The sequence below is a fragment of the Pteropus medius genome, unplaced genomic scaffold (assembly GCF_902729225.1).
Source record: "Pteropus medius unplaced genomic scaffold, Ma_sr-lr_union100, whole genome shotgun sequence".
Taxonomy (NCBI): Eukaryota; Metazoa; Chordata; class Mammalia; order Chiroptera; family Pteropodidae; genus Pteropus; species Pteropus medius.
In genome coordinates, this window is record NW_024342474.1 from 11,658,934 (window position 1) to 11,673,810 (window position 14,877).

At 35.1% G+C, this 14,877-nt stretch overlaps 1 protein-coding gene across 3 annotated transcripts in view; it reads right to left on the minus strand.

The window, feature by feature from the left end:
- Window positions 1–6,838: 6,838 nt before the first annotated feature.
- The window catches only part of ZFC3H1 (zinc finger C3H1-type containing), a 49,451-nt gene continuing 41,412 nt past the window's right edge, over window positions 6,839–14,877 (minus strand). For 2 of the 3 annotated variants that reach the window (XM_039866021.1, XM_039866023.1), the window contains exons 28-35: window positions 12,336–12,446; window positions 11,961–12,065; window positions 11,663–11,828; window positions 10,465–10,565; window positions 8,839–8,940; window positions 8,163–8,202; window positions 7,845–7,907; window positions 6,919–7,715 (exon numbers count right to left, since the gene is read on the minus strand). In XM_039866021.1, the coding sequence (XP_039721955.1) occupies window positions 7,578–7,715; window positions 7,845–7,907; window positions 8,163–8,202; window positions 8,839–8,940; window positions 10,465–10,565; window positions 11,663–11,828; window positions 11,961–12,065; window positions 12,336–12,446 (826 nt within the window). In that variant the 3' untranslated portion in view covers window positions 6,919–7,577. Of the gene's footprint in view, window positions 7,716–7,844; window positions 7,908–8,162; window positions 8,203–8,838; window positions 8,941–10,464; window positions 10,566–11,662; window positions 11,829–11,960; window positions 12,066–12,335; window positions 12,447–14,877 lie in introns of all 3 variants that reach the window. The other variant, XM_039866022.1, reaches the window with a different exon arrangement.

Here is a 14,877-nt window from a genome sequence, read left to right on the forward strand (position 1 = left end):
AATCACACATTAGCTATGGAGAGTTAATGCTGTTGAGTGTTTAGTGAGCCAGGCACTATTCTGAGCCCTTAACCTATATGATCGATCTTATCCTCACAAGTCCATGTGGGATAAATACTAGTATTAATGTCATTTTACAAAGAAGAAATGTTGGCTTCGAGAAGTTAAGAACTTTCCCAAGGTCGTCAAATCCAAAGGAGAGATCTTAAGCATTATTGCTGTAGTATTTTTCTCTCTGAAGCTTCAGCCTTCCTTTCTCAGCCCCACTCCCTACATAACTAAACATGCAACTCTCGCGCTGTCGATTCTTCCGTACTTCTCAACTTGAACATAAAGTTACTACTTACGTCACTTAATTCATGTAGTTACAAGGACTTGCTCTATTTTCTGTCCTCAGTGTCTTAATCAATGATGCTACTTATGTCTTTCAGGCATAGGTTCACAAATGTTTTGTTGAATTTGCTTAACATATTGTGTTGTCAAAGGACTACAACCTCTACTAATTCTCAAAAGCTCAAGTTTTTAAAAAGTGGGGGAAAAGGCAGTGGATGAGAAGGAAAACTTTTAAATATCTGAAAAGTCCAGAGGTGTCTGTTTTCACCTCATTTTACTGTGCTTCACAGATGTTGCTTTTTTCCCCAAACTGAAGGTAAGACCCTACACCAGAGAGATGAGAACTTGCTTTATCACGGTGGTCTAGAACCGATCCCGCAGTATCTCTGAGGTATGCCAGTAACTCTTTCCACCTCTGTTGTTTTCCTCAGGCCTCACTTTCAACAGGTTCTCACAGTGCTATGGTGAAGTAGCTATCAGTTCCAGACTAATACTCTGCTAACTTAGTAACAACAACAAAAAAGGCCTCTCAGTAATTTTTTCAAAGGCCCCAGGATTGCTTCTCCGTGGACCAACTTAGTTCACTTTACAGGTTTTAGGTTGCCAATTAAGGTCAAGTAGTCAGGAATTAACTTCCCAGGCCTGTAATTTATTATCTTTGTAACTTAAACTTTCCTGTTTGTCATCTGTAAAGTGGGGATTATAACATCTCATAGGGTTGTTGTGAGAATTTAGATAAACCTGAAGCACTTAGAACAAGGTCTGATAATGTCTCAATTAAGTGTTTGTTCTTATTCAATGCCCATCCCTTGAACTCTGTCAACCAACTACGTGTGGGAAATGTGTTTTCAGCTTTCCTATCCCAACTAAAGATTTATACAGTAGGATTATAGAACTAGAAAGGATTTTCATGGTTCACCATTAAAAAGTTTTTTGAGAGATTAGAACAAGCTGAGGCCACTAACCTCATTCTATATTGTTTACTTGATGGTGGTGTGGCGCGTTTGGCTGTTCCAATATGTATCCTGTCCTTCATTCCTGAATTTTTGCTGCCCACGTAGCCACCCAAAATAAAGACTATATTTCCCAGCCTCTCTTGCAGTGGCCAAGTGTCTGTTCTAAACAATACAAAGACATATGTAGTTATGTTCAGCTTGAGGAAAATACTCAATTTTGTTTGTCCTTCCTTCCTGCTACATAAAATGTGAACAAAAGGGTTAGGACTGGAAAAGGCATCTTAAATCATCATTACCATCCACCACCCAGAGTGCTTGTGTGCAATTTAGAAAAAGGCCCACCCTCTCCATAAAACCTGGGGTTCAGGTGGTCCTTTTGCGTGAATTAGAAAAAGGCCCCCTTTCCTCCAAACCAACTCAACCAGTGCCTTAGGATGCTTGATGAGCTGATCATGGGCTTAATTTCAGATTCTACGATTTCAGCTCATGGCCATGTGCAAGACCTGACTAGCAGACCCATATATGGCAGCACTCGGGAATGGAAGTCACATAGGAGAGAGCAGCAAAATGTCCCTTATCACTATGGAATGCCATACCAGTCAGCCCTGGTCCACCTACTTGAATTTTTACTTAAAACATTCGATCTTGTTTAAGCCACTGCTATTTTCATTTTTGGAAGTCCTAAGGCTCATTTGCAAAGTACTGGAAAACCTAGATTTTACTCTTGGCTATTTTGACTCATACTTTTTTTTCCCTCCCAACTAGATCACACTTTTAGTACCTCATTAATCAGTCACCCGAAGTGAATACTACCAATTATCCTCTGGTCTACATTCTGTGATTTTATCTTTCCACCACTGGAGCCAGAGCTTCTGCCAGGCTGGGCCTCATTACAGTAAAACCTTATTGGTCTCTTTGGACCATCTGCTAATACAGTTTTACCTTTTATTTTGGGCATCAACACCAGAAATGATCCACTGAATTTAGATGGCAGTGTTCTCTGTTGTGTTTCTTAGAGACAGCAACTAACTCATGCTTGAGCATTGGTAGGGTTGTATGCTCCAAATGACGGTAATGAAATCATGTCCAGAAAAAGTAAACTGTTACTTTGTAGCATCTCTTTGCTCTCGAAATTTTGGAAAATGACTCCAACCTCAAAATATTTAGATAATTTCTATAATATGATCTCTCAACACCCCTGAGGTAAATACATATACTTCTTTATTTTGTAGATGTGGAAACAGATAAGGAGCAATGAAATGACCTGTCGCGATTACACAGCTAGTTAGTGGAGCTAAATCTAATATCCAGATCTTTTAGATATGTTTTCATTACATTTGTTCACACTCTTTATCTCGAAACTATTTCTTTGTAGCTCCATTACACTAGCATGAAGTGCCAACCCTATCCATAGGCAGTCTCATAATCTTGACTATGATGTGCCAAGTTGAGTGTTTGTTTTGGTCTTGGCAGTAGATGCCTTGATTATCTCCATTAATGCAAATAGCTCCCAGTCCTGGATCACTCTTCCTAATTGGTTCAGCTCCCTTAGGCTGTTGGCTATCATTCTCTTTCATAAGATTTACTTCAATTCACTAGGTGAAGAACATTTGCAAGATTTAATTTGCTTGATCGACCAAACCTTTTAAACACATCTTTAATTCTAAGCTGATGATCAATCTTGATGCTTTCAAATTACTAAGGGCAAATGCAGTATATTCTCTCTTAGAACAGCTGTGTTTTCATGTTTGGATTTAGGCTTTTACTAAATTCACAGAATATGGCCCTTGAAGAGTCATACTCATTTATATTTTGGGCGGCCTCCAAAATTTATTAGCCTTGCATGAAAGTAAAATATTCATTATTCTATGGTATTTGTGATATAATTAACTCACAGTTTTAACATTCTATTCACTGTCTCCCATGTAGTAAGGTGTATTTTTACACTAAAGGAAAAAATCCAGACCCACCAGCATTCAACCACAAAGCCACATTATTTAAGATCAGAACTGGCCTCAGATATTGTGGATCTTCTGCTTTCTTGATGAAACCAGGAAGCATATACTCCTTTCATGCTCATGCAAATTTTCTTGCTCCCCAACTGATTTTATTCCTGGCATTACTGATTTCTACATTGAAACATTTCTGGTATTGGACTAAAATGTCATTTTGGAAAATCAGTTTAAAGCATTGAAGACTGGGCCATCTCCAGGAAGTTCTACATAGATAGAAAAATAACCATGATTCTTAAAGAGAGTAATGGAATATAACTTTACAGCCTTGACTAGGACTGGAACAGGGCTCTGCAAAAGTTATAGATAGTAGTAAATGTTGAAAGCAGCATTTTATTCATGTATTAACCCAAGAAGTTTACGGGGGGCGGGGGGAAACTAGTAGCAACAGACTGCTACTAATTCCAGTCACTCTCTCCACATCAAGGCTGTTCAAACTAAGCCTGATGAGACTATCTCCTACTCAGCCATGCTCATGTGGACTTAGAAGCACAATGTGCCCCAAGATGTCTTCCTCTTCTGGACAGATGTGGCTTCTAGAGAGTTTTACATGTCTTACCTGCCATCATGTCTAACAAATTTCCAGTTGTGAATGAATTACCACCACCACCAAAGCAGCTTTTCAGGAAGTTTTTAAAAAATGTACAAGTTTCTAAACATGTGCAAACTCTTCTACAATATTCAAGTTTAAGTGGCACATATTTTTTGAAAATAGTATTACTGGCCTCAACTTTTTCTCTTCCTATTTTACGTTTTAGCCATAATTCACTGTCATCCAGGAAGACGTTCCCAAGCACAAATCCAAATTCGGAGCACCTTTGGAAACGCTTCTTGGTATGTACTGTTAAGCTCTTTATTCATCTTTGTATCGAGTGTCTAGCAAAGCTCAGTTGATTCTGAAATGGGAAAAATGCCCGGTTCTCCATTGTGGAACCCCCTTTTGTGAAGGCCACTAAAGTGGAAAAAGTGGAAAAGTGGAGACAAATCCTATATCCATTTTACCGTCTATGAAAAACAAACACAGCTATTATCTACCTCAAAGATGTAAAGAAGAAAAAACAGAAAACCCCTTCACATTTATTGCAGATATCTCAATTAAGTAGTACTCAGAAACTACCACATGGCTATTTCTGAGGAAGGCTATGTGTGTGGTGATGGAAGATGGGAATGAGTGCAGGGTGGGGTAGCATGTCCTTATTGGATGTTCACTGGCCTATGAAATAGTAAACACACAACTGAAGAAAACCTGCAGAAAGCGAGGACACTTTTTGGCGGTATATGGAATAGAGCCCTAAAGATACAGAAAAAAGAAACAACTCAGCTTTACCACCTATATTAAGAAAGATAAAGATATATATCCACTTGTAAAATCATGAGGGACAAAAAAACACCAACCAAAAATGTTCATTAGAAGTCTGCCTTTTCTTGAATAGTTGTTCCAAAATGTTCTGTTAATTTGTACTGCGGGGCAACGATATTTTGCAGGCATAATCCTCAAACCTGAAAGGTCACTAAAATTGTTATTTCCCCATGAACTAAACTTAACACAGTGATATGAAAGCAGACTTAAGGAAACTATGACTTATCTGTGAACATGAGACAACTTTAAGCAAGAATATTGGCCCTGCTTTGTATTATAGCCACATGTTCCTACTTTTTCAACCACTTTGAAAAATAAATATTTGAACTACAATCTTCAATAAAGTCCCTCTACATTTGTTGTCAGTCTTAATCACCTTTTGCTTGTCTGCTTAGTGCTTTTAGCTCTTAGATGTTGCACCTGGGATTCTAGCTTGCTTTATGATGTAGGTTTATATGCCCTTTAATTGAAAGCAAACCGCCTTAGATAATCCAGTGACAACAATGTTACAAGGTCCACTTTCCGTTAAAAAGCAAATAGAAATATTAGGCTGTTTTCTAAAATGAAGAAAAACACATAAAAATCACCACAATCTGCCATACCACTTCCTTTATAAGAGATAAAACCCCACAGCCTAAAATGCCTCTTTTGTGCTTTTTCTCCCCCTAACCCCTCACCCTCAGCAGGAGTGGGGGAGTACAAGAGACTGCAGTTCTCAATGACTAATCTTTCCTCACTGTGTATTTCTCTGCCCAAAGAAAAACTTTAGTCATACGATATGTTAAATATTGTATTCACAATATTACAATAACTATATCAACTTTAACCCAAAGTTTTATTTAATATTCTAATTGTTGAAAGCTCTTCATTAAAAAACAAGTAAACATGAATATGGTAGGATGACAGAAACGTAAACCTCGCTTGTAAGCAGTGTTTGCTTTTATGTGTGTAGGTTAATGTGTGTGTAAAATGACAGAAAAAGTGACATAAGAGGTACCTTTAAGCAATATTATTTCTATGAGAGAGCTTCATAATCTTAAAGAGCAATATGACAACTGATCAAAAAGGATACAGCTGCTTAATATATGCTAAGGGCTCTGCCTGAATGACTGTGTACAACATAGGAAAGGTGACTCCTGGAATTGTTACAGTGCATAGCCTGAGCGGCTGGACTAGAATTGCATGTACTAATGAAAGCATTCTTCTTTTAAAAAGAGGCAAAAGTTACTGCTGATGGAATTGTTTAAGCAATAAATGGTAGGCTTTAGAACACAGAAAAACTCAAAACTTAGCACTGTCCTCCGAAAAACTAACAATGGCTTTCAAATAATCAGAGCGGGAAAAGCATTCAAACTTAAATAGTTAAATGCATATGATGAAGAACATCTGGAATTACTATCTTCCACCCAAATTTCTTTCGTTTTAGAGAAAAACCAATTAGCTACTTTTTGGTTTAATGAAATAGACATTGGACAAATGGGCTATGTTCTTGGCCTCAATAAATAGCACTTACTCGCCAAATATGCACTCGCTGTCTATTATGCATAGTGCAGGGTCTCGAAACATGGTTTATTTTGATTAAGCGTCATACAAATGTACAGATGTACGAACTGTCTAGTATTTCACGGGCCTGCTGCTCTGTAATAATTAAGACTGCATTGTAGCTGTAAGACCAGATTTGTTATAGTTATGTGTGTATCGTTAACAATTTTTCTAATTAACCAGGTGTAAACAAACTCATTATAGACTGAAAACAAAACAAAAAGCAAGGTCTCCCTTATATTTGGTCACACAGCTATTCAACATAAGACAGCATGTCACTAAGCAAATCATCCAAACTACAGTTGGGAGATACTTTCTAAACACCAGGGTCTTAAGAAGTACTTTAATGGCAGTGCAAACCTATCTGATCACTGCCCTCAAAACAGAACAGGACCATTTTCTCACAAATTAAAAAGTCATTGAAATGTTTATGGGAAAGCATGTTCAAGATAAGAAAGTGTTGATACAGTCATAGTGAATAACCCTATCTCCTATTTCAACTCTTTCCCAGTAAGGTGTGAAAAGTGAATAAAGACAGCAACATTTTTAAAAAAGTTAACTTATATTAAAAATATTTTGTTTATAAACAACTTTAATACTACAAAGTAGTATTTCAATACAAAGCAGTTCAAATATTAACTGTTCTTTAAACTGTTAAACTTTATTATAAATTAAATTTCTTTACAAAAAAATTGCACATAATATTTGACCACTCTTAGGTTCTGATGCACTGGCATTTGCAATAGTTTCTTTAATCTTCAAGTTAAACAGTCTCGGCAAGGAGTCCAGAACGTAGAAAGGGCAATAAACAACCCTGTTAGAGCATTCAAGTGCAACTAGCAGACTTGTGGCCATGGCAGTTACACTTTCCTTAAGGTGGACTGCTTAAGTTTAAATCCTGAAATAAAGAATCTCAAAAGGTTTAAAGAGGAAGAACTAAAAGGGGCTACCTGCTTTTTACTGTAAACACAGCCCTGGAAATTAAATCCCAAACAAGAATCTCTCAGGCATCAGAGTGTGTCAAGTGAATCAGGACTAGCACAACATAAAGGGGGAAAAGTAAAAAATAAAAACAAAAACAAAGCAAAATTAAAATATGTCAGTCACTTTGAGGAACTATACTTACGTACATGATGTTATGAGAATCTGGCTGGGCCTAGAGGCAGGCCAAACAGGAAGTTCATTTATCCAATCGAAGAGGGTCATGTTCATTGCTTCTGGTTTTGAGAATTGGATTTTGTAGGGGACTTGATATGATCAGTAATGCTTGTCTGCATTACACAGACCTTAGCCAGGGATCAGCCTAATCTTGAAGGATCATTCAAATAATTTTGGCAATTATTATAAGGACTTAGAACTGACTGCACCCAGTGTTCAGTGATTCTTGCTTTCTGTTTTGTAACTGTTTAAATTTAAGAGCTCATTTAGGCTGACTCCAATCTCTTGGCACTTGGAAACTAGTTTTCTCAGGTTATCAGTTTTACCTCCTTCTGAAGCTTCAAACAAGAGTTGCTGTAAGAGACAGGGAAGCATAGAAGTAAGACTGAGCTAGATTCTGAGCATTACCACATCAATGGATATGGCACATGCAGAAAATTTATAGAAAAACTTCAAGATGAAATAAAAGATAAAAAGCATTACATCTTTCCACAGTGATGCACAAAGAGGTAACTTCTGTAAGGCTCTCTGATATAAACGGTGGACCTATAAGATAGATATACACACAATTCCATCAGGAAACATGATGAAAAACACCTTCATAATCCTAACTATTTGAATGATATTTCATAATATAGCATTTAAGACAAAATGGTTGCACAAGTTTGGGAATTTCCAAACATCCAGAGTTCCTGGGATGTTAACGTCTATGTTTTAATCGTTTTAAATTAGGAAGTCAAGAAAAGGAACAGAATAGCTTTAAAAAGAAAGTGACCCATCTGATAGTCGATCATGGCTTACCTCTCTTTGTCCCTTTAGAACAATCTCAGCAGCAATGGCTCTAAGAAAAAAAAAAGGAATATAGAAAAGGGGGAAAAATTTACATATCTTTGAACAAAATGAGATACTACCACTGGCTGAATACTGACTGCGGGAATCTGAGTACAAAACTTCCTGAAAGTAACAGGCTAAACTTCCAAGGAGGGTAACCTATAGTAAAAAGAAAAATTCAACAATTTTTATCAACTTTACAAGAATAAAGCAGACCAGTGTTTTGAAAATAACGGTCAACAAAAGTATTCATAATTACTAGTAAAAAATATCTGGCACTAGCACACCTTTAAAAGAAAGAGGACATCAGACTATAAGTGAGGGGATAAAACCCTACATTTCAAAAGAGATAATCTTAAAATGTGCAAAACAGATTTCTGGATTTGATAACGGTCCTGTTATCTAAATGTTCTCCTTCAAGGAAAACTGCAACTCTACCCATTGTGCTTTTAGAAGCAATTGTTAATGAGCATTCCCTAACTCTCAGTATAAACCCTTAGCAAGAGCCAAAAACAAATTCTAAGTTAGAGATCTGTCCTGGGGAAAAAAAAAAAAAAAAAGATGTCATTTCAGATTTACCTGTCTGGAGCAAACCTTACAAATAAAAGCAATAGCTATAAAAACATGTACATGATTGTTGCATTACATTTTCCAGGTGGCCAGGCATGTTGGGATATTATATGTAAACATCTTGGCTTGAAGTTTCAGAATCTGAACATTGCTTTCTTCCCATTCATGATGAAGTAGCCTGTAAAGTACATTCAGGAAAATGAACAAAGCACTGCAAGTGTGGGAAATCCCAAATGTGTTCTATGAACAGAATGTTTGATGAAGTACAGTTTTTGGTCAGTTAAATTCCAGCAAGACTATGCAGCAAGTATGTGCAGAATGCTTCTTACAAAAACTACCCTGGGACAGGAACATGCAAACGAGCAAGAGGTCAAGAGTCATGCCAACTTCAACAAACTAAAATAAGGCCCTTATATTCCTACAGAATATTAAAGCATTCTCTCCAAATTACACTCCAGGTGTCTCCTCCCCCCACCCCCCCAATATTCTAAAATAATGACTTGATACATTAATGCAATTTCCTGATATTTTTCTCTTGGTTAATTACATAGTTAATCATGAATGATTCTTGAGCTAAAATGTTAAATACATTTGCTAATTATTAAGTTCTCTGTTCTGAAAAAAAAGGACAAGAAAATGAAGAGTATCAAAATACAGAAGTGGAGCTTTACCAGGAAAACCAACAATCGAACTACCTATATTGCAAAAGTACCTATCATAACAGAAACTAGTCAAAATATGACATCTTTTATTTCACGTTTTACTAAAGGCGATGTTCCACAATACATTGTTCTGCATTCATAATTAGCTTCTGTAGATCAACATGCTGAGAATTTTTATTATAAAATGCTATGGTTATTTCTGTCACAGCCTTAGGCCTTTGAATTTTTTCAGTCTCTTATATCATTTTTCCCACATATATGCTAAGTGAAATGTAAATATTTTAAAACACAAGAGAATATTTGATAAACTTAAGTACCTTATGATCCATAAAACAAACAGAAACATAAGACACAAATGATGCAGTAAGAATGACTACACAAGTAGAAGCCAAAGCATTAGATGCAGGGTACCTTTTTGAATTAGAAAGTACAATTCTTGAGAGTAAAAATGGGTTTTCTCTATCAGAGAAGAGAAACTACAAAAGAAATGCTTAAAAATCTCTTTCTAATTGAATGTTTCAAATCCCTAGATAAAGTGTTTCTCAAATGTGGTTTGGGGGCTCCAGCTCAGGAATCTGCATTTTAAAATAAGCACTCCAGGAGATTTTGGTACATGCTAATATTTGAGAGCAACTGACCTATCTGAAAACAAATCACGGCAACCAAAATATATATAGTTGGCTTCTATGTCTGTAATACTTTAAAAATCTCTTAATGTTCCTTTGACATGTAAAACACACTTACTGCTTATAATACACATGCTAAGAACAGATGGCATGTGCTTAGAGAACACAGATGAACTTTATTGAATTATATGTCCCCTTAAAACCTGCAGTTTACTGAAGTAACCAGATTTTTATACTGACTTTTACACAAAATAGCTAGCTATCTACTGCTTAACAACTATGAAATTGTAGCAGTACACATCAGTGAAGAAATAGTGGAAGACCAGACTGTTCTTATCAAGTTTTCAAGAATAATTTCACATGAAGAGTCTATACTATTGGGCTGAGAACCAAAAGAATTTCATTTTTTCTTACCTCAGTGCAAGTCCAGAATTAGTTGGCATAATGGAGCAAAACCGTTCCAAGGTTTTGGAATGCTGGGTCTTTGGAACACAGCTCAAATAAAAGTAAATAACCTGTAAAGGTTGAGGAGAGGGGAAAATGAGAGAAACAAGATATAAAATCTGATTATCTGTGTGTTTTAAAGAGAAAATCAAAATGGTCTTTAAGACATGAATGTATAAATTATAATGCATAATGCTGTGAGTTTCAGTTCCTACTATTAATTGTGACTTTCCAAATATGACTTAGGAAATGTGGTCTAGTGATGAGAGCTATGGACTGAGAATACTGACAAGAAGCCAGGAGTCCAGGTTTTCATTCCTGAATCTACCTTTACTTGCCTTATAGCTGGGCAAGTCATAGGGCTAATAATACCTGCCACATCTTGCTCATGGAATGCTCATGTGTAAATGACTTAATATCCATAAAGTAGTTTGAGATCCTGGGATAAAGAACGGCATAGAAGTACAAAGCATAATAACTGGTTAACCTGATAAGCAACAAAACCACCTGACCAAAACAAAAACAAAACAAAAAAACCACTCTATATGTTAGTATGCATTGAGCTTTAAAGGGGTGTTAGCCTACATTGCACTAAATGAAAGGGGTCTCCGAAAATAAATAACAACCAAAAAAACCCATTTCATTGTTTATAAGAAGATAACCTTATAAATAGATCAATAAATTCTACTCAAAATTCTAAACAGCATCTGCTTTCAGCTTTTTTATGTCCTATTTATAGATATATCTGCTTGACAAAACATTAAAAAGAGCAGCTACACTGTGTAAGCCCATTCTTATTTTGAAGTTACAGAATTTTTCATTCAGTAAAATTTCCAACTATTCAAACAAAACATTAGATATTACTTCTTTTAATCCTTCTTCTTTAACATGTATTTAAACCTTAACATCTCTTCAATTTTGTTTCGATGTTAAATTTTCTTTAAAGTACCATTATCAATATGTACTTTTATCTTAATTGAACCTTAAAGGGCTCTGTTTATAAGTCTGAAAAGAGATAAGTAGTAAACACCATCAAGAATAATAGTAAAGTGCTAGGAAAGTGGTCTTCGGAAAAGCTCTCGATATAAAACAGGAGTTTTGCTGCTGTTGTTTCGGTCCCCTTCTTTTGTATTAACAGCTAAAGAAAAAAAAAGTTTTAAGTTCTTACCCTATTATGAAATTCATAGTTGGACCAGTAATCAGCACTGCTAAAAGGAATGGGGTATCGAGCAGGGACTGTAACCAAACATCTATTCACTAAATCAGTAAAAAGTTTGAATTCTTGGACTTTGTTTCTGGATCCAGCAGCTCTATTATTGGCAAAGACAAGATAACTGCCAAAAGAAAAATATTATAATTTAGAATAATTAAGCCAGAAATTCTCTTACCAAGAACGCTGATCACCCCTTTCCCCACCATATCCCCTTATTCCAAATCCCGTTCTTATTAAGAGGAACTAAACTTACTCCATCCAAATCTTCTGCACTATATCAGATCTCATGGCCACCCCTAATGCTGCCTCATATGCCTCCACTGTCTCTTTAATACTTGATTGAAGAGGATGACAAAGGCTGTTTAAAAAATGAAGGAAAACATTGTATGTCTACAGCTCAATTCTATTAGGTAAAGGAATGACAAAGTATATTTTAAACATTACAGATATTACTACAATGGAATCCTTCTTTTGATCTTTCTTCTTTAATAACATATAAACCTTAGCATCCCTTCAATTTTGCTCAAAGACTTTAACACTGGGTTAATTTTAACAGTGTAATTCATTTATAAATAACGAATGCAAGCCTAGTATGCAACATTTATTTCCACAGTAGATAATGTCTCACCAGTAAATCATCCATAGAAAAGGAACTTGGTGGTTCAACATCTCATCATCAAAATTCCCTTTACATAAACGAGCTGGAATGTCAAGTGGTCCTGGGATATTTAAGAGATACCTGGAAAAAAAACATACTGTTTGAAATTATGCCAATAATTTCACATATGGTTTACAAATACTTGGAAAAAAAAAAACCCCTCATTTTCAACTTAAATTTCCTAATGAGATTTTAGTTTTACATGTATACCATACTGTTTTGGTTATATCTCTATCATCACTTACTTATTATTTTACACCTACATGAATAACTCCTCTTCTAAAATGAAGTCTTTTTATTCTATCCCTAAAATTAAACGAACCACAATAATCACGTAATTAAACCTAACTAAAAACAGGAAACAAATAAACTACCAAGTATCTAAAATTTTCTTACAAAATCTGTGCTTTCTTGTAAAAAGAAGTTCTTTAAGAGTTAAAGAATTTGATATAGAAAAACAATCTCTCCCATACATACAAACACACACATACCATTATCATTTTAATTTGAGACATATCAAAGTGTATTCCGTAATATGTTGGCCCATAAATCACTTGTCAAAAAGAGGTCCATGATCAAATAAGATTGGGAAATACTGAAAATTATAGCCCCCTCTTGAAAAGCCACAAAACATATTAGGATAGTAAAAGCTCTAACATGATTAGTAAAGAAATCTATTTGACTTTAACTAATTCTAGTCCCCACCCTCAATATATTTCAATTTGTGTGTATAACATTTACCAACATCTTCAAGAACCATGTTTTTGAAGGAAATACATTGTTCTCAATGACAACTAGTATAGCTGTTTACACTGGTTTTAAAAATTATTTCAAGGGACTAAGTTTTAATGGATTAAAGAAGCTGTATGGGGACTTGGGGGTGAGGGAGAAAAACCATAAGGAAGGGAAGAAATGGGACAACTAGAAGTCAGGTTATCATCCTAACTTGGCCATAACTGGCTGTATTACCATGAGTTAATTACTTAACTTCTAAGGATATTAGTTTTCACAACTGAAAAATGAGGTAAGAAGAGATGACTTCAAATATAATCTATGTAATACTCTATCCCTAGGCTAACTTCAGTAAAGTTAGTGAAATCCCCACATTAACTGTTAGGGCCATCTATTAATCTTCAAATTGATTTGAAACACATGAAAATTATCCCCATCTAGTTCTTTCTGCGTCTGTTTTTATAGTAAATGTTATACAGAAAGAGAAATAATAGAATCCAACTCTGGGTATATATTACAGTTCTAAGTAATTTGCTTGTAATTTCTACTCATGAAGTTAAATATAAGACTTTGAATCTATTAAGAACACTGACTTCTCCTATTAATAATAGGAGAAGTTGTTGGAAGCAATATTTATAAATTTAAAAAATTAGCAATATTTATAAATTTAAAAAAATTATAAATATTGCTAATTTATATTTATAAATTTAAAAAATTTACATCAGTAAGTATGATAATGCCCAAAACTATCTGATTTAACTGCCATTTTCCTAATATTTGACTCAAAAAAGATTTCTTAAATTAAGAGAAATGCACACTCCATGTAAGGGCTTCAGTATTATCTTTAAGAAACAAACAAACAAACAAAAACAACCCTAAAAACAGGATACCTTTTTATCCTCAATGAATTATGAACTGACTATTTCCACAAAAAAATTTAATAAAGATGACCTAGTAAACAATGAGAAGATTATTTGGAGGCAACCCATTTCCAAATTTTTATTGATACCGTTATTTATTCTGCTTCATTTAAACTGATCAAGATGATCTGACGATCTTTGATTAGTTACCATGGCAGAAACTGGCAAAATCTTTTAAGCTAAACCAACTACCTCCATGCCAAGGGAAGATCAGAACCAGCAAGTATGTAAAACATTTGGTTCAGCCTCAGATTTATCCTGTGACTGAGTTTGAGATGTTTAAGCAATCTAGTTTAAACAGGAAGAAGGGAAAGCTGAACAATCTCTAAATTCCTTATAGAACAGTTTAATTCTTCTCTATTAATTTGCATTTTAAATTATTCTTTTGTAATTAATTTTAAGGTATTAATCTGGATGTAGCAGAGCAGAAGTTCAGGAAGAGTACTAAAATCACTATGGCAATAAGCTGGATACCACAAGAGGGCAGATGTAAAGACTCAAGTCTAGGAAAAAATAATGGCCCCAAACTTTTTTACCAAATCTCCAATAAAACTGCCATGCTCACAAAATATTCTAGGGTGGATAGAACACTGACCTAACTGTGCGTTGTTTGTGAAAACGTTTTTATATAATATGGCTATACTGGGAGTAAATGGAGGGAGCACTTAAGAAAAATATCTGCAAGAACAAGACTTGCATACATAAAAATAAAAACTAAAATTTTTCTTCACTTATCAGTATTTTCCACAAGAAACTCTTTTAGGAGATATTCGGCTTAGGCCTTCCTTCTCTCTATTCTTCCTAACATAAAATTATAGAGTATGTCATAAAATATTTTTCTTTTAATGCTGTTTTACTTA